This window comes from Ursus maritimus, unplaced genomic scaffold (assembly GCF_017311325.1).
Source record: "Ursus maritimus isolate PB19 unplaced genomic scaffold, ASM1731132v1 scaffold_7, whole genome shotgun sequence".
In the NCBI taxonomy this organism is placed as follows: domain Eukaryota; kingdom Metazoa; phylum Chordata; class Mammalia; order Carnivora; family Ursidae; genus Ursus; species Ursus maritimus.
Window position 1 is genome coordinate 203,864 of NW_024426885.1, and position 20,241 is coordinate 224,104.

General features: G+C 55.6%; 2 protein-coding genes across 3 annotated transcripts; both read right to left on the bottom strand.

The window, feature by feature from the left end:
- Window positions 1-4,117: 4,117 nt before the first annotated feature.
- LOC103659678 (scavenger receptor cysteine-rich domain-containing protein SCART1-like) lies at window positions 4,118-15,470 on the bottom strand. 2 transcript variants are annotated; one of them, XM_040624670.1, is made up of 12 exons: window positions 15,354-15,470; window positions 14,181-14,489; window positions 13,527-13,832; window positions 13,067-13,384; window positions 12,682-12,996; window positions 7,012-7,326; window positions 6,795-6,863; window positions 6,405-6,719; window positions 6,085-6,132; window positions 5,434-5,568; window positions 4,786-4,983; window positions 4,118-4,309 (listed from the first exon to the last, which is right to left on the bottom strand). In XM_040624670.1, the coding sequence occupies exons 1-12, from the start codon at window positions 15,454-15,456 to the stop codon at window positions 4,239-4,241; spliced, it is 2,502 nt and encodes an 833-aa protein (XP_040480604.1). In that variant the 5' UTR covers window positions 15,457-15,470; the 3' UTR covers window positions 4,118-4,238. The 2 variants fall into 2 exon arrangements, with proteins under 2 accessions (XP_040480604.1, XP_040480603.1); XM_040624669.1 differs by having other exon boundaries at window positions 4,118-4,983.
- On the bottom strand, window positions 15,466-19,611 carry LOC103659669 (scavenger receptor cysteine-rich domain-containing protein SCART1-like; the record flags this gene model as incomplete). Its single annotated transcript, XM_040624284.1, has 3 exons — window positions 18,732-19,611; window positions 16,527-16,844; window positions 15,466-15,650 (listed from the first exon to the last, which is right to left on the bottom strand). Coding segments are annotated over exons 1-3 (570 nt in total), but the record flags the coding sequence as incomplete, so codon positions are not given.
- Window positions 19,612-20,241: the final 630 nt, after the last annotated feature.

Here is a 20,241-nt window from a genome sequence, read left to right on the forward strand (position 1 = left end):
AACCCAGCCCCAGACTCCCCACTCCACTCACAAAGCAAACCCAGCCCCAAACTCTCCACTCCACTCACAAAGCAAACCCAGCCCCAGACTCCTCACTCCACTCATAAAGCAAACCCAGCCCCAGACTCTCCACTCCACTCACAAAGCAAACCCAGCCCCAGACTCTCCACTCCACTCACAAAGCAAACCCAGCCCCAGACTCTCCACTCCACTCACAAAGCAAACCCAACCCCAGACTCTCCACTCCACTCATAAAGGAAACCCAACCCCAGACTCTCCACTCCACTCATAAAGGAAACCCAGCCCCAGACTCCTCACTCCACTCACAAAGCAAACCCAGCCCCAGACTCCCCACTCCACTCACAAAGCAAACCCAGCCCCAGACTCCCCACTCCACTCACAAAGGAAACCCAGCCCCAGACTCTCCACTCCACTCATAAAGGAGAAAACAAAACATGGTCGTCTTGACTGATGCAGAGAAAGCATTTGACAAAACCCAGCAGACCGTCAGGATGAAACACTCCCCAAACTGGAAAGGAAAGGAACATTCCTCAACATGACAGAGGCCATATATGAAAAACCCACGCGTGCCCCAGGCTCCGTGGTGGTGGACTGCAAGCTCCCCTCCCACTGGGAGGACGACGTGGCCGCGTTCCCGCCACTCCCAGTCGACGGAGGAATGCCAGCTCTAGTCAGAACAAGCAGGCAAGAGAAAAGGCACCAAAGGCATTCAGATGGGAAAAGCAGCAAAATATCTGTATTCACAGAGACGTGATCTTCTATGTAGAAAATCCTACAGAACCCTACAAACAACTATTAAAACAAATACATTCAGGAAAGTTGATCACACAACATCAATACATAGAAATTAGTTGAATGTCTGCATACCACCAATGAACAACCTAAGGGAAATTAAGAGAACAATTCCCCGGGGCGCCTGGGTGGCTCAGTCGTTAGGCGTCTGCCTTCGGCTCAGGGCGTGATCCCAGGGACCGGGGATCGAGCCCCGCATTGGGCTCCCTCCTCAGTGGGGAGCCTGCTTCTCCCTCTCCCACTCCCCCTGCTTGTGTTCCCTCTCTTGCTGTGTCTCTGTCAAATAAATAAAATCTTAAAAAAAAAAGAGAGAGAGAGAGAGAGAGAGAGAGAGAGAGAGAACAATTCCCTTCACAATGATAGAAATATGAACTTTCTGCTTCCCCCCTGAACCTGGCATTGGGGCCGGGCCCAGGCCCCCGAGGGCGCTGGAACAGCAGAGACTCATCGCCTGCACAACAGGAGACCTCTGTCCACACAGTCCCAGAGCCCCAGCCAAAGTGGACGCCCCTGGGCATGCACCGGGCTGAGCCACACTGCGGTTCCTGGCACACCACATGGGCCTTGGCCCGGTCCAGGTGGGCATTGCAGCTGGTGCCCCAGGTCAGGCCACATCTCACTTCCAGACACTGGCACAGGGGCTACTCGGAGCCCACGAGCTGGCTTCCACATCTCCTAGGGGAGGATGCTGAACTGAAACAGTCCATCAAGGACAGGGTAGGCGTTTTGCAGGCCTCTGGGCAAGTAACCCGACTGCCCCACCCTCCAGTCGCACACGGAGGAGGGATGCAGGAGGACCAGGAGCACTTGTCCTGGCATAGCCCCGAGGGGCCCTCAGGCCACCACTGGGAATCTGGGGCCGAGGGGACCTGCAGACTAGGAGGACCCTCTCATCACTCAGCATCTCCCAGGTCCTGGCCCCCACTCAGACTCTGACAGCAAAGGCTTATTTCCCAACTCGTCAGGCCCCATGGGAGCACAAGGGATGCACATGGGAGCACAGCACCCTCAGCTTTGCACTGGAGGACCTAGGGGCCCCACCCCAGGCTGGGACCGCCTGCCCTGCTGGAACATGAATCGCCTGGTCGGTCTTCAACCCTGGTGCCTAGTCACAGGGCGACCAGAGCACTCAGAGCCCTGTGGGAGGGCACCTGCATCAGGCCCCCCCAGCGGTGTCTGCCCCCCAGCAGACCCAGCGACTCCCAGACACGGCCTTCGGATGAAGAACACAGGAATGGTGCACATGGCAAACGTGCACTCAAGGACTCTGTCCCGAGATTTCAGAGATTAGAAATCAAATGGTCACCTTCCTTCTCAATTTGTATCCTTAATTTAGATTTTCCTAAGTGTTTTCACTTTGATCGTGTCAATGACATTAAGGAATTAAAATATTAACAAAAATGAATGCCTAAGAACCATTTTCTGAGGAATCGCCACAGAGTTAGGGTCTCAGCTTTTCATGTGCACATAGACGGTTCGCTTTCTTTGGGGTCCACATGGTGGGGTCCCCTCCTCTCATGGACCTCTTGGAGCCCAGAGCCCTGTGGACAGCAGCACACTCACCTGGGGGGAGGGTCCAACAGGCCAAGAGAGTGCCCCCCACCCACCTGCAGGAGATGGCCTGCGACTCAGCAGGGAGCAGTTTGGGAAGGAACTGGCGCCCCACCCCCCAGCAGGATCAGAGCCATCCCATCGCACCCACACAGCACCAGTAGCATGTGGGGAGGCCCCAGCTGGGCTTTCTACACACCCAGGTGTGAGGCTCACGGAGGCTTCAGCGCAAACACGCCCTCCTCAGCCCGCACAAAAGGTGTGCTGAAAGACCAAGATCAGCCCAGGCTCCAGTGTGTTGTGGGCGGACGGCAGTGAGATCAGAGCCCTTGAAGATATGCGAGACCACGGTCAGCCATCATGAAGGACGCACACACCTCTCCTTGAGAGGATGGGGTCTTTGAAAAGCAGCCAAAAGTGCAACGGGTAGTAATAAATAAGCAACAAAGACACGTGCGAAGGAATAGCAGGCAGACATGGAACGCGACAACACAGACAAGTCAACACGTTGGCTGCACAAAGGTTCGGGTAGGAAACGCGTACCTCGTAATCACGCTCATATTTACGCACCGGTGCATAAAGTTCTCACGGATATAAACCAGGATGCGGAGGTATTCGTTTCTGAGTGTAGGGCAAGCGTTTTCCATTCTCTTTCTTAGTTCCGTGAGTTTTTAAATTTACAATAATAAACGTGTAATATTTTATAAACAGAATAAGGTCAATAATGGTTGCTTTCCAAAAGATTTGCCAGATGGCCAGTTTCCGAGAGGGCAGCTCGGGTTTTCAGACCAGTATGGAGGAGGCGAGGGGAGTCTGGAGGAAGACGAGGCTCTCCGGAGAAGGCAGGAGGACCCCATCAGCAGGACTCCTGTGCTGCAGCTCCAGCACCCTCCCGAGCACAGCCCCTGCCAGCACAGAGCTGCACCCCCAGCTCGGGGCTCAGGGCACCAGGAACCTGCAGCTGCCTCAAGTGGGTCCCCCAATGCACTTCATTCACAAGACGTCGAATCAATACCCTACGAATGGCTGGGGGCCACCAGGAAAGAGCTCGGCACACAGCCATGAAGGGGGCACAGTCCGGGGTGCCTGGGGCGTGCACAGGAGCGCTAGGCACTGGGGAAGGGCAGCACAGGTAGAGGAGCCCTGCACACTTCCTCTAAGTCCCAGCCTGCTCTGGCTGCTCGACTGACATCCTTCCTCTGCTCCCCACGTCTTCCAGTCCCCTGTCCCATGCCCAGACCCCCACCCCACTTCCTGCCAGCTCCCTTCTCTCCCTCCTGACCCCAGGGGCACAGTCCTACGGCACACCTTCCCCCACCCCCCAGGCCCCAGGGATATCCAGTGTGAGGGTGGGAGGGTGTGGCCGGGGGCGTGGTCGGGGAGGGTGTGGTCGAGGTGGGTGTGGCCACGGAGGGCAGGTGTGAGGGGTAGGGAGGGGGTGAGAAGGGTGTGGCCAGGGAAGAAGGGTGTGAGGGACAGGGTGTGGTCACAAAGGGCTGGGTCCCTCTGTGAGTAGCGGGGCCTCTGGCACCGCGGGACACCTGGGCCGGTTCCAGCTCGCTCTGTGGACGTGAGGAGGGGCGCCCACTCCAATGCGCGCAGGAGAACCACGTGGGCAAGAAGCTGTGGGTGCGGAACGTGAAAAACACGCGCCCACATCGGACCAGGGTGAAGAGGGGGAAGCTGGGAACAGAACCTGGGCTGGGGCGGGGGTTGTCTGAGGAATGTTTCTGAGATGGAATTAATGCACGAATGAGTTCAGAGGGACTTTAATGACATCTCCTTTTGAAATGAGGACAATGAAAGCCCGCCAGGGCCTGGGCTCTCTCCCCTCTCAGGTCTCACTGATGTCCCCCACGGCCAGCTCACTGTCATCATGTCCTAGGGCACGCTGTGTCTTCCATCTCAGCCTGAGCTTTGGGGCCGAGGCTGCAAGGAGCCCCACCTGCATTTCAGGAGAGAGAGGCGCACTGGGCCCCTTGGCCGTCCCTCAAGAGCCCCCTCAACTTCTAGGCCCTGGCGTGTCCCTTGAGGCCAGAAGGTCTGGTAAAGACTAGAAAGGGTGAGCCAGGGTCACACCGCATCCCCTCCCACCCTGTCTGCACAGGCCCCCTGCAGCCGTCCAGGACAAGGTACTAAAAGGACCCTGAGGGCAGCCGTGAAAAGAAACCCAAAGAAAACTCCAGGACCCTCCCTAAACTCCCACCCACCCACAAGATGATTCCTGTCTAAGGAGCAACTTTGAAGGGACGGCCGGAACTCCCGACGTGCAAGCCTGTGACGCAGAAGGGAGGGTCATGGACACATGGGCAGATGGCTCTCAGGGTCTTTAAATGTAGGCACCAGCCAGAGCAGAGCCCCGGGCACAGGAGCAGAACAAGATGAAGAGCGCGACAGACGCCAAGGCACAGAGGTGCACACCAGCGGGGCTCAGGGGCGTCTCCTCCTCTTCCTCCTCCTCCTCCTCAGGGCCCAGTTCCAGCTCCCCAGCATCATCATAGTCCTCCTCCAGGGCCAGGTTCTGGGACGCTCTGGGCTCCTCATCTTTGTCCCCCATGGGGACAGCTCCGATGTCCTCGTAAACACCTTCCGAGGGCAGACTCGCCAACATTCTGGAACCTGCAAAGGCCACACCCGAGCCCTCTAGAAGAGACACTCCCACGGTCTGAACCCACCCACTGCTGGCCCTGTGGGCCCCCCCTGCATGCACCCTGACTCCTGCCGCAACGTCCCCCACAAGGGGCCACACACCTCCCTGGACCCCCAGGCTGCTTAGCCCCACACACACAGATGGCACGAGGAATCGGGACACCACTGGGGCCTTGTTCTCATACCCAGGCCGCCCCTCAGAAGCAGAGCAGGGCCCAGGGTCCCCTGACCCTGAAAACTCATGGGTCCAAGAGTGTCACTGAGAAGTCGCCATGCGGTGGGAGTCCAGGTGGGACGAGGCATGCAGAGCAGTTACCAGGACAGAAGGGGCTTGTGATGGGCTGGGGTCTCAGAGTGTGCGCCCCCAGCCTCCCCATCCCCTAGAGCCTTGTGTTCACCTCCCCAGCCACACCCACCTACCCCTGCGGGTTCTGCCACGGTACCACTGCGCCCCCAGGACCAGGGAGACGATGACCAGAAGGGTGCCGAGGACAAGGCAAAACGTCATGGGCAGGTTCCCAGTCTTGAGAGCAGATGGAGGGGCCAGAGGGGGGCCTGTGGGGACAGTGAGAGGCGGGGTCTGCCTTGTGTGGCTGTGTGCCTGGGGTATTGTGACCTTGGGTCTGGACCACCTGAGCCTCTCAGGGAGGGGGAAGGCACCCAGAGGAGAGATGGGCCTTGTGCTCCTCCCTCAGAGATAGCCCCGAGGTCATAGGGCAAGGGTCAGGAGGGAGGGGGCCAGAGGGGAGGCCACAGTATTCCCAGGTAAAACCCCCCACTTGGTAAAAGACAGACCCCAGAGAAGTGGCTGGGCAGGGCCTGGGCCTGCTGTCCCTCCACATGGCTCTCCACACAGGCTGGCATAGAAGATGCAAAGCCTTTTTCCTCAGAGGAGAGGGCGGTCCTGGTCCTCCTGACCTTGGCCCGACCTGCCTAAGGAGGGGCTGACGGGGGCCTTGGAACCCACAGGAGACTCTAGGGCACCCCTCTGTGCAGAACCCATTGAGGGCACCTCTGGGTTGGGGCCAGACAGGAGGGCTTGAGGTGAGCCCTGAGGGAGAGCACTCCTACCTGATGTCCATGCCCGTGCTGGTGGCAAGGCCGTGGTCCCCCTGTCACCTGCAGGAGAAATAGGAGGGACCTGAGGGCAAAGGAGGGGAAGCCTCCACAGCCCTGGGCAGCCACACCCTTACCCAGACCTTCAGGGAAGCGTCCCAGCCCCACTCAGCCTGAGCCCAGCATGTCGTGGGAGAGCCACAGAGGCAGCCAGCACAGGTACGGCCGTAGGCCAGGTTCTGGGGGGATACTCCGAGGAACCATTCTGGCAACTCCCTCCCCAGCCCTCAGCAAACCCTCCCACCCTGCCTGTCCACTGCCCCCCGCCCACTCACGGGAGCAGTGCACTCCCGCATCCTCCTTGTGTCCACAGTCTCCAAGTCCCCATGGCTCTGCAGGACAGCTCCACAGGGACAGCTCACTGCCACGGCACCCCACCTCATCCAGCCACACAGGCCCCGAGCCTGGCCCGAAGGCGGCCCCCGCAAGGGCCCCCACAGCCGGGCCACAGCCCAGCTGGCGGCACACAACGTCCGCATCGGCCAGGTCCCACGAATCGTCGCATACGGTGCCCCAGGATCCAGCGTGCCAGAGCTCCACGCGGCCAGAGCAGCTGTCCTCACCCCCACGCACACGCAGCATGCCCTCCTCTGGAAAAGGGGGCTGTGGTCACTGCAGGGCAGGCCCAAGGTGGAGAGTGGACAGGGAGATGGACAGGAGGCTACCTGGGCAGCTGTGGGTGGATGAGCAGTTGAGGGTCTCCCCAGAATCCTGCGTTATTTTCTCTGACAATCCTATTGGATTAAATAGTCACCATCCCATTGTGAATGCCCTGCAAATCTTCAGAATGAAGTTTGTAGAACCCACATGACCCCCAGGCCCTGAGTCATGGATCAGTGGCAGCCCCTGTGGGTGACCTGTCAGAAACCACCAGCGTCCCACCTGCACAGGTGATCCAGACCTCCTCTCCAGGGGCACAGGAGCGTGGGTGCCATGGTGCCGAGGGGCACTGCCACAGCGTGGAGTTTCTCAGCCTGCGGCACTCGATGTTGTCCACCCAGGAGGTGCCAGAGCTGGTGTGGACGGGCCTGTTCTCTAGCCAGCCCTGCTCCCCACAGCCCAGCTGCTTGCAGATGATGGACAAGGAGATGTCCTTCAGGGCATTACTGCACACAGCACCCCACGTCCCATTGTAGAACACGTCCAGCCACCCAGCACAGTGGTGGATGCCACCTCGCAGCCTCAGATCCACTGACCCTGCAAGACAAGAGCAGTCAGGCCAGGGGAAATCTCCTAAGGAGGAGGGCAAAATGAGAGGGTCCCAGCACCTGGATCAATGCTGCCCAGGGGCATCTAACCCAGGGAGCCCCTGGCATGAGCCTTAAATCAATCACACATCCCCATGGCAATCTCCTACCCCAGGGAGGCAGGTAGCAGTTAACCTCAGGTGATCAGATTTAATCCCGGCTGTAACATCTTAGCAGGTGTCAGCTAACTGTCCAGAAATCCATCCTTGGAAATCATTCAAAATACAGAATAATCCGGGTGCTAAATGAGAAAAATATGCAGCCAAGAATACTTTATCCAGCAAGGCTGTCTTTCAGAATACAGGGAAAGATAAAAAGCTTCCAGGACAAACAGAAACTAAAAGAATTTGTGACCACTAAACCAGCCCTGAAAGAAGTATTAAAGGGGATCCTTTAACCAAAGGGAGAGCCCAAAAGTAACAGAGACCAGAAAGGAACAGGGACAATATACAGAAATAGTGACTTTACAGGTAATACAATGGCCCTAAATTCATATCTTTTAATAGTTACTCTGAATGTAAATGGACTAAATGCCCCAGTCAAAAGACAGAGGGTATCAGATTGGATAAAAAAGCAGGACCCATTGATATGTTGTCTGCAAGAGACTCATTTTAGACCTAAAGACACCTCCAGATTGAAAGTGAGGGAATGGGGGGGAGGGTAAACAGAAGGGGGAATGAAGCATGAGAGACTATGGACCCTTGGAAACAAACCGAGGGCTTCAGAGTGGAAGGGGATGGGGAACTGGGATAGACTGGTGATGGGTATTAAGGAGGGCACGTATTGCATGGTGCACTGGGTGTTATACGCAACTAATGAATCATGGAACTTTACATCAAAAACTAAGGATATACTGTATGGTGACTAACGTAACATAATAAAAAATTATTATAAAAAAAAGAAAGTGAGGGAGTGGAAAACCTTTTATCATGCTAATGAACACCAAAAGAAAGCAAGGGTAACAATCCTTATATCAGACAAATTAGATTTTAAACCAAAGACTGTAATAAGAGATGAGGAAGGACACTATATCATAATTAAAGGGTCTATCCAACAAGAAGATCTAACGACTGTAAATATTTATGCCCGTAATATGGGAGCAGCCAACTATATAAACCAGTAAATAACAAAATTAAAGAAACACATAGATAATAATACAATAGTAGCATGGGACTTCAACACGCTCTTCACTGCAGTGGGCAGATCATGAAAGCAGAAGATCAAAAAGGAAGCAAGGGCTCTGAATGACACATTGGACCAGACAGACTTTACAGATACATTTAGAGTATTCCATCCTAAAGCAACAGAATACACATTCTTCTCGAGTGCACACGGAATATTCTCCAGAACAGATCACATCCTGGGTCACAAATCAGGCCTCAACTGGTACCAAAGATTGGGATCATTCCCTGCAACAGTACATTAAAAGGACTGTTCACCACGACCAAGTGGGATTTATTCCTAGGCTGCAAGGTTGGCTCAACACCCACAAATCAATCAACGTGATACACCACATTAATAAAAGATGACAAGAACCGTATGATCCTCTCAATAGATGCAGAAAAAGCATTTGACAAAATACAGCATCATTTCTGATTTAAAAAAAAAACTCTCTACAGTGTAGAATAGAAGGAACATACCTCAATATCATAAAAGCCATATACAAAAAACCCACAGTGACTATCACCCTCAATGGGGGAAATGGAGAGCTCTTCCCCTAAGGTCAGGAACACGACACGGATGCCCATTCTCACCACTGTTGTTCAACATAGTACTAGAAATCCTAGCCTCAGCAGTCAGACAACAAAAAGATGGAAAAGTCATCCGAACCAGCAAAGAAGAAGTCAAACTCTCACTCTTTGCAGATGACATGCTACTCTATATGGAAAACCCAAAAGACTCCAGCAAAAAATTCCTAGAACTCATACAGGAATTCGGCAAAGTGGCAGGATATAAAATCAATGCACAGAGTCAGTTGCATTTCTATACACCAACAATGAAGCAGCAGAAAGAGAAATCAAGGAATTGATCTCATTTACAATTGTACCAAAAACTATGAGATACCCAGGAATAAACCTCACCAAAGAGGTAAAGGATCTCTACTCTGAAAACCATAGAACACTCATGAAGGAAATTGAGGAAGACACAAAGAAATGAAAAAACCTTCCATGCTCATGGATTAGAAAAAAAATTATTGTTAAAATGTCTATGCTACCCAAAGCAATCTGCACATTCAATGCAATCCCTATCAAAACACCATCGACATTTTTCACAGAGCTGGAACACACAATCCTAAAATTTGTATGGAACCAGAAAAGACCTCAAATAGCCAAAGGAATGTTGAAAAAGAAACCAAAGCTGGAGGCATCACAGTTCCAGACTTCCAGCTGTACTACAAAGCTGTGATCACCAAGACAGCATGGTATTGGCACAAAAACAGACACATAGATCAATGGAACAGAATAGGGAACCCAGACATGGACCCTCGGCTGTATGGTCAAACTAATCTTTGACAAGGCAGGAAAGAATATCCAATGGAAAAAAAGACAGTCTCTTCAATAAATGGTGCTGGGAAAATTGGCAGCCACATGCAGAAGAACGAAACTGGACCATTCTCTCACACCATACACAGAGATAAACTCAAAATGGATGAAAGACCTCAATGTGAGACAGGAATCCAAACAAATCCTAGAGGGGAACACAGGCAGCAACCTCTGTGTCCTCGGCCAAGCAACTTCTTGCAAGACATGTCTCTAAAGGGAAACAAAGACAAAACTGAACTATTGGGACTTCATCAAGATAAAAAGCTTCTGCACAGCCAAGGAAACAGTCAACAAAACCAAAGACGACCAACAGAATGGGAGAAGATATTTGCAAATGACATATCAGATAAAGGGCTAGTACCCAAAATCTATAAAAACCTTACCAAACTCAACACCCAAACAACAAATAATCAAGTCAATAAATGGGCAGAAGACGTGAACAGACATTTCTCCAAAGAAGACATCCAAATGGCCAATAGGCACATAAAAATGTTCTCAACATCCATCGACATCAGGGAAATACAAATCAAAACCTCAATGAGATACCACCTCACACCAGTCAGAATGGTGAAAATTAACAAGTCAGGAAATAACAGATGTTGGCAAGGATGTGGAGAAAGGGGATCCCTCCTACACTGTTGGTGGGAACGCAAGTTGGTACAGCCACTCTGGAAAACAGTGTGGAGGTTCCCCAAGATGTTAAAAATAGAGCTACACCATGATCCAGCAACTGCAGTACTAGGTATTTACCCCAAAGATACCAATGTAGTGATCCAAAGGGGCACCTGCACCCCAATGTTCATAGCAGCAACGTCCACAATAGCCAAACTGTGGAAAGATCCCAGAGTCCATTGACAGATGGATAGAGAAGATATGGTATATATACAATGGAATATTACTCGGCCACCAAAACAAATGAAATCTTACCATTTGCAACAACATGGATGGAATTGAAGGGTTATTATGCTGAGCAAAATAAGTCAATCAGAAAAAGACAATTATCATATGATCTCACTCATGTGTGGAACTTAAAAAACAAAACAGATGAACTTAGGGGAAGGGAAGGAAAAAAACAAGACAAAATCAGAGAGAGAGAGAAACCATAAGAAACTCTTAATCATAGGAAACAAATGGAGGGTTGCTGGGGGGGAGGTGGTGAGGGGATGGGGTAACTGGGTGATGGGCATTAAGGAGGGCACGTGATGGAATGAGCCCTGGGTGTTTATATAAGACTGATGAATCACTGACCTCTACCTCTGAAACTAAAATACATTATATGTTAACTGAATTTAAATTTAAAAAAACAAAATACAGAATAATTCTCGTACACAAGGTGATCAATGTAGCAGTGATTGTAAGAACTTAAAAAATTAAAAAACAGGAACGAGGGCAGTTTCATGTTCAGAGACAGCATCGGCCCTGGCTGGTCATGGCCCAAGTACCGTCACATTACCCTCAAGCAGGGCAACTCCAACAGCACTGGGATGTAGTGAGCAAACTACGATATCACCACTAATGAAGTATTAGACAACCCTTTAAAACTGTGTGATGAGAGTCCGTGGTACACGAAAAATACCTCTGCAGGATGTGAACTGCATGTGATGGGGTCATAACAAATTAAAATTTATATAAGCTTTAAAAAAACACTTGAAGGAAGATATCCATGATAGATTACCAAAGTGGTCACAAAGATCTCCGGCTGTACCCACACCCCTTGAAGTGAGTCTGTTTCTCACCCCCTGAATCTGGGCTGGCCTTGGGACTTCAGCCAACTGACCAAATGGGGTAAGAGTGACCCACGCCTGTCCCAGGCCTGGGCGTTACACGTGCACCTGGCCTGCTTCTGCTCTCGATCTGGAACACTGCTCCATGTTGAATCATAACAGAAACAGAGCGTCCCCCACCCCTGCCAACAGCCAGTCCCCAGCAGCAGAGTTCTATCAGTCAGCAAGTGACCAGCTGCCTGAGGGAGCCCAGGAGACGGAAGAAGGAAGCAAATCTGGCCAAGTTGCAATGCACGTCCAGCAACTTCAGACCAGTGCTGACGCAGGAGCAATTCAGTGATGCGTACAAAATGTAGAGACACTCCCCCAGAATATAGGAGAAAAGAGCGGAGCCCCCTCAAAAAAAAAATAATAAAGAAAAAGGGCAGGGAAGACCTAAAATAATGAGCCAAAGTGTCACTTGGAGAGACACACAAGGACTGAAACAGAGCGACCCTCTGAGACATCGCTGAGGAACCTCCTAAGGACTGAAATCAACAAGAAAGCACAGAGAACGCTCAGCTCCGGCCTGGAGGGCAGCCCCGGGCAGACCCCTCACAGGCTCACTCTCCCCCCCAATAAACGACACTGTCCCTGGAGAACGATCACACCCACTCACGCCAATCTGAAAAGCCTCCGATATGCGTACGCTTTCCCACAGCACCTTTAAAGCACTCTGGGAAAGTCCTCCAGCGCACTGGAGTAAGGGTCAGTTTGACACAGAGGAGCCTCCTGCGCAAATGTGAGCTGAGCCTGTGAGCAGGGGTGACAGACCCTGGCAGTGCTGGTCCCGGACGCCTGCAACTCTGAGCAGACCCCCCGCCGGGCAGCGTCAGTGCAGCAAGAGAACACTGCCCCATCATCGTGGAGCTCTCGGTGGGCGGAAGAGACCGTTAGTGGGAACCGGGGAAGGCAAGTGTGCCAGAGGTTAGGCACTAGGACGGTGCGACCATTTGATACCCAGCTGCCCCGTGAAGACCGCCAACTAACAGGACCGACCTGAGCAGACCACGCCGGCGTCCTCCTTGTGCCCGCAGTCCTGCTGGCCCCAGCCCCCGGACGGGCACTGCCACAGCGCAGACTCGTGGCCGCTGCAGCCCAGCTGGTCCATCCAGATTCGCCCGGACCCTGCCCCGAAGGGCGCAGCCCCCAGGGCGCGGAGGGCTTGGCCGCAGCCCAGCTGCCGGCAGACCACGTGGGCGTCCCGCAGGTCCCAGCCGTCGTCACACACCGTGCCCCACACGCCCCGGTGCAGCACCTCCACGCGCCCTGCACAGCGGTGGGGCCCCGCGGCGAGCCGCACCCGCCGGCTCCCTGCGGAGACACGCGGAGTCAGGGCGGAAGGCCTGCGGGCCGATGGGCGGGCGGCCGGGCACTCACTCACCCGAGCACACTACGCCCGCATCCCGCGAGGCCCCCGCGGGCATCAGCGGGGATGCGGACACGTTGCACTGGGTCAGCTGGGTCTCGGTGCCCTGACAGCGCGCGCGGCTCAGCCCCACCGGGACCGCCCCGCGCCTGGGTGCAGGTGCGTCGTAGGCCCGTTCAGCCTGTCCGCACCCCAGCTGCCTGCACACCACGCGGGCGGCGTGCAGGTCCCACGCGTCATCCAGGACGCGGCCCCACACCCCGTCCAGGGAGACCTCCACGCGGCCATCGCAGCGGCTCTGTCCGTCCCTCAGTCGCAGGGTGTGGAGGAGACCTGGGGAGGACGCACAGACAGGTGAATGGATAAGGGGGGACGGGGACGGACTCTCCACCGGCAAAGAGGAGAGGACCACCACCTCCCAGCAGAGCCCCGTCCACTCCCAGCCTCCCTCTGCCCGGCGCTCTTGCGGACCCACCTGAGCAGACCACGGCAGCCGCGTTTCCCAGGGCACAGGCCCCGGCCCCCAGGGTGCTTACTGGGCAATTCCACAGATAGGGTTCGGTCCCCACACAGTGAAATACGTCAGGCCAGATGGAAGTGTCCCCATCCCCAAAGTGGCCTCCCTGGGGTGTGGCCTCCACGCTGCCACAGTTGAGCTGGTGGCAGAGGACGGTGGCATCTGCTAAGTCCCAGTGGGCAGCACAGAGGGGCGCCCAGGCCCCCTGCACCTGGAGCTCCACGCGCCCCTCACAGCGGCTGCTGCCATTAACCAGCTGGAACTCTGAAGAAGGGAGCGGGTGTCAGCGTCCCCCTCACCCACAGGCCAGTTTCTTTCCTTTGCACCCAGTGGTGGCCAGAGCCGTGCCCTCGCCTCACTAGCTCCCTCCCCACCTCAGCACCCAGATCATGCCTCCCTGAAGATGTGCCCACAGAAAACGGTGTGGCCGCTGCGGGGGCACGATCCTCTCCCCCCCTTCCCTCAACCCACAGAAGCAACACTTCCTCAGCCAGGAGCACGCACACCCTCCCGGCCAGACGCACCTTTATGAACCGAGCTTAGAGCCCTCAGAGGGAGTCCCCAAGGGAGGCTGGCAGGGGAGGCTACCTGAGGCTACCCTCCCAGCCTCACCTGAGCACCTGAGCCCGGCATCCTGGCGGTGCCCGCACTGGTGCCCAGGCCCCCGAGGGCAGTGGAACAGCAGGGATTCATTGCCTGCACAACGGAAGGCCTCTGTCCACACAGGCCCAGAGCCCTGGCCAAAGAGGGCGCCCCCAGGAGTGGACACAGCCGAGCCGCACTGCAGCTCCCGGCACACCACATGGGCCGTTGCCTGGTCCAGGTCAGCGTCACAGACGGTGCCCCAGGTCAGGCCATGCCTCACTTCCAGACGCCCGGCACAGGGGTGCTCACCGCCCTCCAACCGGGCTTCCATGTGTCCTGGGGGAGGGCACAAACTCTCAGTCAGGGATAAGTGTTCTCAGGGGAACAGTTCAGCCACCTCCCTGGACCACAGGAGGCTCCAGACAGAGTAGACCATTTGTGACCAGGCAGTGAGTCTGCAAGCCCTGGGCAGAAACTGATAGCCAGAGGCCCATACCCCCTCCACCTAGAACACAGCACGTCCCGTTCTAGGTCACGTCGCTGAGATCAGGGGTCAGAGTCACTTCCTCCAGGTGCCCACATGTTGTCACACAGCCTCTGCCTGCCCAGGGCAGTGGCATCAAGGCCCTGTACAGTCTTGGAGGCGAGGTCAAGGCACCTCTCCGGCCACAGAGCACCGCCTTCCTGAGGGCACCAAGGAAGGTGGCCCATCCACCTCACTTCAGCCTTTCCTAATTCCCAGAACACAGGCAGAATCTATGAGGGCCAACTCACTTGCCCACTTGAGACAGGACTGGGAGGGGGCAACCACCAGCCCCCGACTCATGTTGGACTCGCCACAATCACCAGCACAGATGCTGCAAGACAGCCAGGACCCCAGCCGGCCCGGGGGTTCTGAGCCAGGACCCCTCTGCTGGGACGTACACACAGGTGACTCGGTGAGGCATCTGGTGAGCCACCCACGAGCGCTTCCTGTGCCCTCCCCTCCAGGCCTCTTTCCCAAGCAACTCTGAGCTCGTCCCTGCGCAGAGCTTCCCCTCTGCCTGCCCGCACCTGTCCAGCCCACCCCTAATCCCTCTGAGACAGCAAGCCGCCCGGCTGTCAAGGGCAGATGGGGCCGTGAGAGCGCCTCCCCCACGGGTCTGCGCCCCGAAACGCAGGCGAACGGGACCCCGGAGCCTGGCGGCGCCCAGGCCTCACCTGAGCAGACTACGTCCGCGTCCTGCTGGAAGTCGCAGCCGCTCCGGAGGTTGTTGTTCAGTCTGCAGTTCCGGATGGTCGGCTCGGTGCCCCTGCACGTCATGTACTTCCTGACGACACCCACGTCTCGGCGGGGGGCCTGAAGCACAGGCCCACACCCCAGCTCCCGGCAGAACACCGTGGCCTCCTCCTCATGCAGGCCGCAGAGGCGATCCACCCCGTTCACATTCCTGATCTCAGGGAGTCCAGAGCAGGGGCTGCGGCCCTTCACCAGCCGAATCTCCCGAAAAGTGCCATCTGAGAAGCACAGGCCCACGTGACGGACGGTGGGGACTGTGCTGGCCGCGTGGCCACTCGGAGCCTAAGGCCTGCCTCGATGACCAGATTCCGTGTGGGCGTGGCAGTCCTTACCTGGGTCTGGGGTTCAGCCTGAGACCAACCCTGCTCCTTCCGGAGGGTCAGCACTGGGCTGAGTGGGGCCCTTTCTGACAGCAGGCAGTCACGAAGGGCCCCTCACTCAGCAGGCCCCCCACTCAGAGGGGCTTGTGCCTGGCTTAATACCCAGCTGTCATTGTCTTGAAAACCTTGTTGAACAAGGGTCCCTGCATTTCCCTTTGTACTGGGCCCCAGAAACCATGCAGTGGGTCAGCTTCACAGACAGGGTACGTGGGGGCCTCACAAGTTCTCGGTCACCTAAGTGCCCAGAGACAGCAGAAGACCTCAAGACAGACCTCACAGGGAAAGCCCTTGCCTCCTCGTCAGCTTTGAAATCACGTTTAGATACCGACCGTTAACACCGACAGGCGCCCTCGGGTGTCTAGGAGACAGGGTGCTCCCTGCGTCCCCGCCCGTCTGTCTCCTGCTTCTCCACGCTCGGACATTGTTGCTTTACCTATTCATTGACCCTGTTTCCCCCGGGAGAGCACAGACCCCACGCAGCAGGATTTCGGTCTCATTTATTCACAGCTGTGTCCCCAGCACCTAGAACAGTGCCTTGCAAATAAGCATTTGCGGAATGGAAAGCAAAGGACCCCCGACAGAAGGAGTGAAGGGCTTGTGAGAGACTGGAAGGCTTTACAGGTGGGGCTGCCCAGGCCCAGGGAGGAGCCCCGGCCAGAGAGCGCCCAGACCCTCCCCCTCCCCAGCTCCCCCACCCCCACCCCACGGACTTACTTGCACACAGAGCAACTACTACCCACTCGTGAGGGCACTCGCTCCGCGTCCAAGCCCCGAGGCTGCACTCCCAGAAGGAGGTCTCGTCGCCCCTGCAGGACACGTTGTGGAGCCAGGGCCGCACCATCTCCCCCGGCAACGGGACGTACTTGGGGGCACCCACGGCATGTCCACAGCCCAGCTGCCTGCAGACCACAGATGCTTCTGCCAACGTCCACTCCTGGTTGCACACGTGTCCCCACTGCTCCTTGTGCCGGACCAGCACTACCCCGTCGCACGGGCTGTGTCTGTACCCCAGCCTCAGGTCATGCGGTCCACCTACAGAGGACAGGCCAGCCTCAGAGGGGACCAGAACCGTCTTCGTGGGGAGGAGGGAGAGCGGGCGCCAGCTGGGAGGTATGAAGACACCTGTGTTTGCCCAGGGCCACTTCCAAGGTCTTGCTGCGAGGCCTCAGTGCAAAGTCGGGGCCCCCACCACCCCAGTACATGCAGTCCAGAAAGATGACAGGGTCACAAAGAGACCCACCCACCGCCCCCATGCGGCCCTGCGTCCTCGCCTCCACAGTGCCCCTCTCCCCCAACCATGTCCTCTACTCCCCTCCCAAGCTCTCCGGGGGCCCCGCCCCTACGATGGGGTGACCCCCACCAGGCAAGGAAGTCCCCTTGTCCTCTGCTGCCTGGAACTGGGGTGGCTCTTCCCACCACCTGACCACACCTCCCAATCATTATTTCCCCACTTCCACTCAGGCCCTGTGGCCCACCACACGCACCCCACTACTCTCCATTCCCTACTCACCCGTACCCCACGCACCTGGCCGGCTGCCTACCCTTCCAGTTCCACTCTCCAAGACGGCCTCCTAGGGTTTCAGGTCTCGGCAGCTCCCTGGACCCGGACCAAATGGACCACCCCACCAGGACCAGGATGCATTTCCCAAACAATGACCCTTCTAGGCCTCTGCACCCTGGTTTTTCCTGCACAGCCCCTCCCCATCACCCCATCACAGCTCCTTGATCCCCCATCCTTACCCCCTCCTGGGCTGGCCCTGGAGAAACACAACGGCAGCCACGGAGAGGTCTATGTCCCAGCTGGGCCACCCCAGACCACATCCAGGGCCCATCCTGGACTCACAGAGGGAGGAGACAGAGGCACACTCCCGCACACAGATCCAGGGGAAGGCACGTCCCTCTCACCGACCCCTGAGGGTCTCCAATCATCACCGGTCCATCTCTGGTACGTTCCCCAGAGCCTCCCCATCCCCTTCCAACCAGCCCATGGGTGTCTGCATCTTTAACACAAAACGGGATCCCCTCCAGCTTTCCCACACCACCCCAGCCTGACGGCATCACTGCTCACAGATTCCTGCCACCACCGCCTGGGGCGCCCCTACTGTCCAGCTCTGAGGCTCAGCCCGCCCAATGAATGGTCTTCCTCAGTTTCCAGGGCAGTGGACACTGCTACCCTCTCCTGTCTCCTGCCCAGCTCACACACATGCACACACTCACACACACACATGCATGCTCACACACACTCTCTGACACTATCACCCACCTACCCAGTCAGAGGCCCTTGCTACCGTATGCAGTCCCCCCAGGGGCTTGCTCTCTCACTACCAGCTTTCCATGTTGTTGCGTCAGGCAGAACCCCCTCTCTACAGCTTCCTGCCCATGATTCTGCCTCGTGGCTTCTGGACCCAGCAGCACCCCACATCCTTGTGCCCCCCAGCTTGCTACTGCGACTCCCTGGAACTGTGTCTCTCTTCCATGTCCCAGCCTGAGCTGAATGGTCACCCTCACTGCCAAGTAGGCTAGCTTTCCCGCTCCCCCACCAGCCCCCCCCCCCCAGCCCCAGGGAAAAGGGATGGAGCAGCCCCTCTGCAGGACCCATCAGCACCTCCTGTCCATGTGGGTCCCTGGGACCAGACACTAGCCATGTTCCCTCCTTCCATCTGGGCTCTGACTCAGCCCTGCACCCCAGGTTCACCCTGGAGTTAGATCTGCTCCGTCTTTGCTAGAACAAGAGTCTCCAGGGGTAGATACTTTGGAGCCCACATGCCCTCTTGCCCCGGGATGACCCATCCACTTCTGGGCTGAACAAGAGCCAGACTGACAGCAGGTCACAGCAGGAGATGCCACACCCCAGGGTCTCTAGCTCTACTGAGCCACTGCCTCCAGAAGCTTCCATGGATGAGGGAAGGAGGAACTTACCAATGGGGAGTGCCCTGAGAGTGAGGAGAAGCGTCCCTAGTCCCAAGGCCCAGAGAACTGTCTTCATGGCCCTGTGACCCCCAGGGCTCAGCCAGCTCCAGCCACTCAACTGGGGCAATGCAGAGATTACAGTCCAGAGTCAAATATACAGAAGTAGGAGCCACCAATGGCCTCCAGGAACCAATGGGGACAGTGAGGGCCTTTCCAGAACGTATCAGGGTTCTGTCTCTCCGTCTCTGAGCAGAGCAACAAATGGCCTTGGCAGCCCTGAGCACTGCCAGATATGAGCGAGGGGCCCAGGCTGTGGGTTTCCTCCCACACTGATAACTGCTGACAGGGTAGCTTTACTCAGACCCCACAGTCAGACAGGTGGTCCAATCTGCCCACAGCCACAGCAGCAGCGAAGCCCTGTGTGTCTCCACCCTCCACCCAGGCCCAGTGGCCTTGGCTCCCCAGCAGACAGCGACACAGCAACACCAGACTTCTGGCACTGGCAGGGACTGAGTGGGAGCCCCACAGCAGCAGGAGAATGAGACAGGCCAGGATAGCCTTGCAAGACCCCTAAAAGCTGAACCATCATTGGACCTAACGCCACAAAAGGACAGACCTGTACTCTGAACCTTAACAGGATGGCTACCTGCTGACGTGGAAGAGTGTCCTCACATCACAGTGCAGAACACAAGTGAAGGTCACCCACCGTGTGAAAACAACAATCTGATAATACAAACAAGGCGAAGGTGATCTCAGAACTTCCTGCCGAGTTTTAAGGCGGTCATCATAAAAACACTTCCACAATAAACTGCAAACTCTTTTGAAACAAATGGAAAAAAAAAACAGAAAATCTCAACAAAAAAATAGAAGTTATAAAAATGAACTACTGGTGAGGATGTGGAAAAATTGGAACATTCACGGGATTGGAAGATGGTGCAGCCACTTTGGAAAACAGTTTGGCAGTTATTCATAACGTTAAACCAGTAACTCCACTCCAAAGTACATATCAAAGAGAAATTAAGTTACGTCCACACAAAAACCTGTATACAAATGTTCACAGCAGCATTATTCATAATAAACAAATAGAAACAAGCTAAATGTACATCAGTTGACAAACAGATAAACAAAAGGTGATCTATCCACAGCACAGAACATCGTGCAGCCACTGAAAGGGAGGGAGCTCTGACACCTGCAACAGTGGGACGAAGCTTGGAAACATCACGCTCAGTGAGAGCCGTCAGACACGAAAGACCACACTATGACTCCTTTTATATAAAATGTCCAGATTAGGCAAATCCACAGACAGAGAAAGTGAATTAGTGTTTGCCAGGGGCTGGAAGGAGGAGAAAATTGGAAATGAGGAAATGACTGCTAATAGGTATGGGGTTTCCTTTGAGGGAGGTGAAAATGTTCTGAAATCAGCCAGTGGTGATTGTTGTATAATTCTGAGTATACTAAAGACTACTGGATTATACACTTTTAAAGGACACATTTGTGGTATATGAATTATATTCTCAAT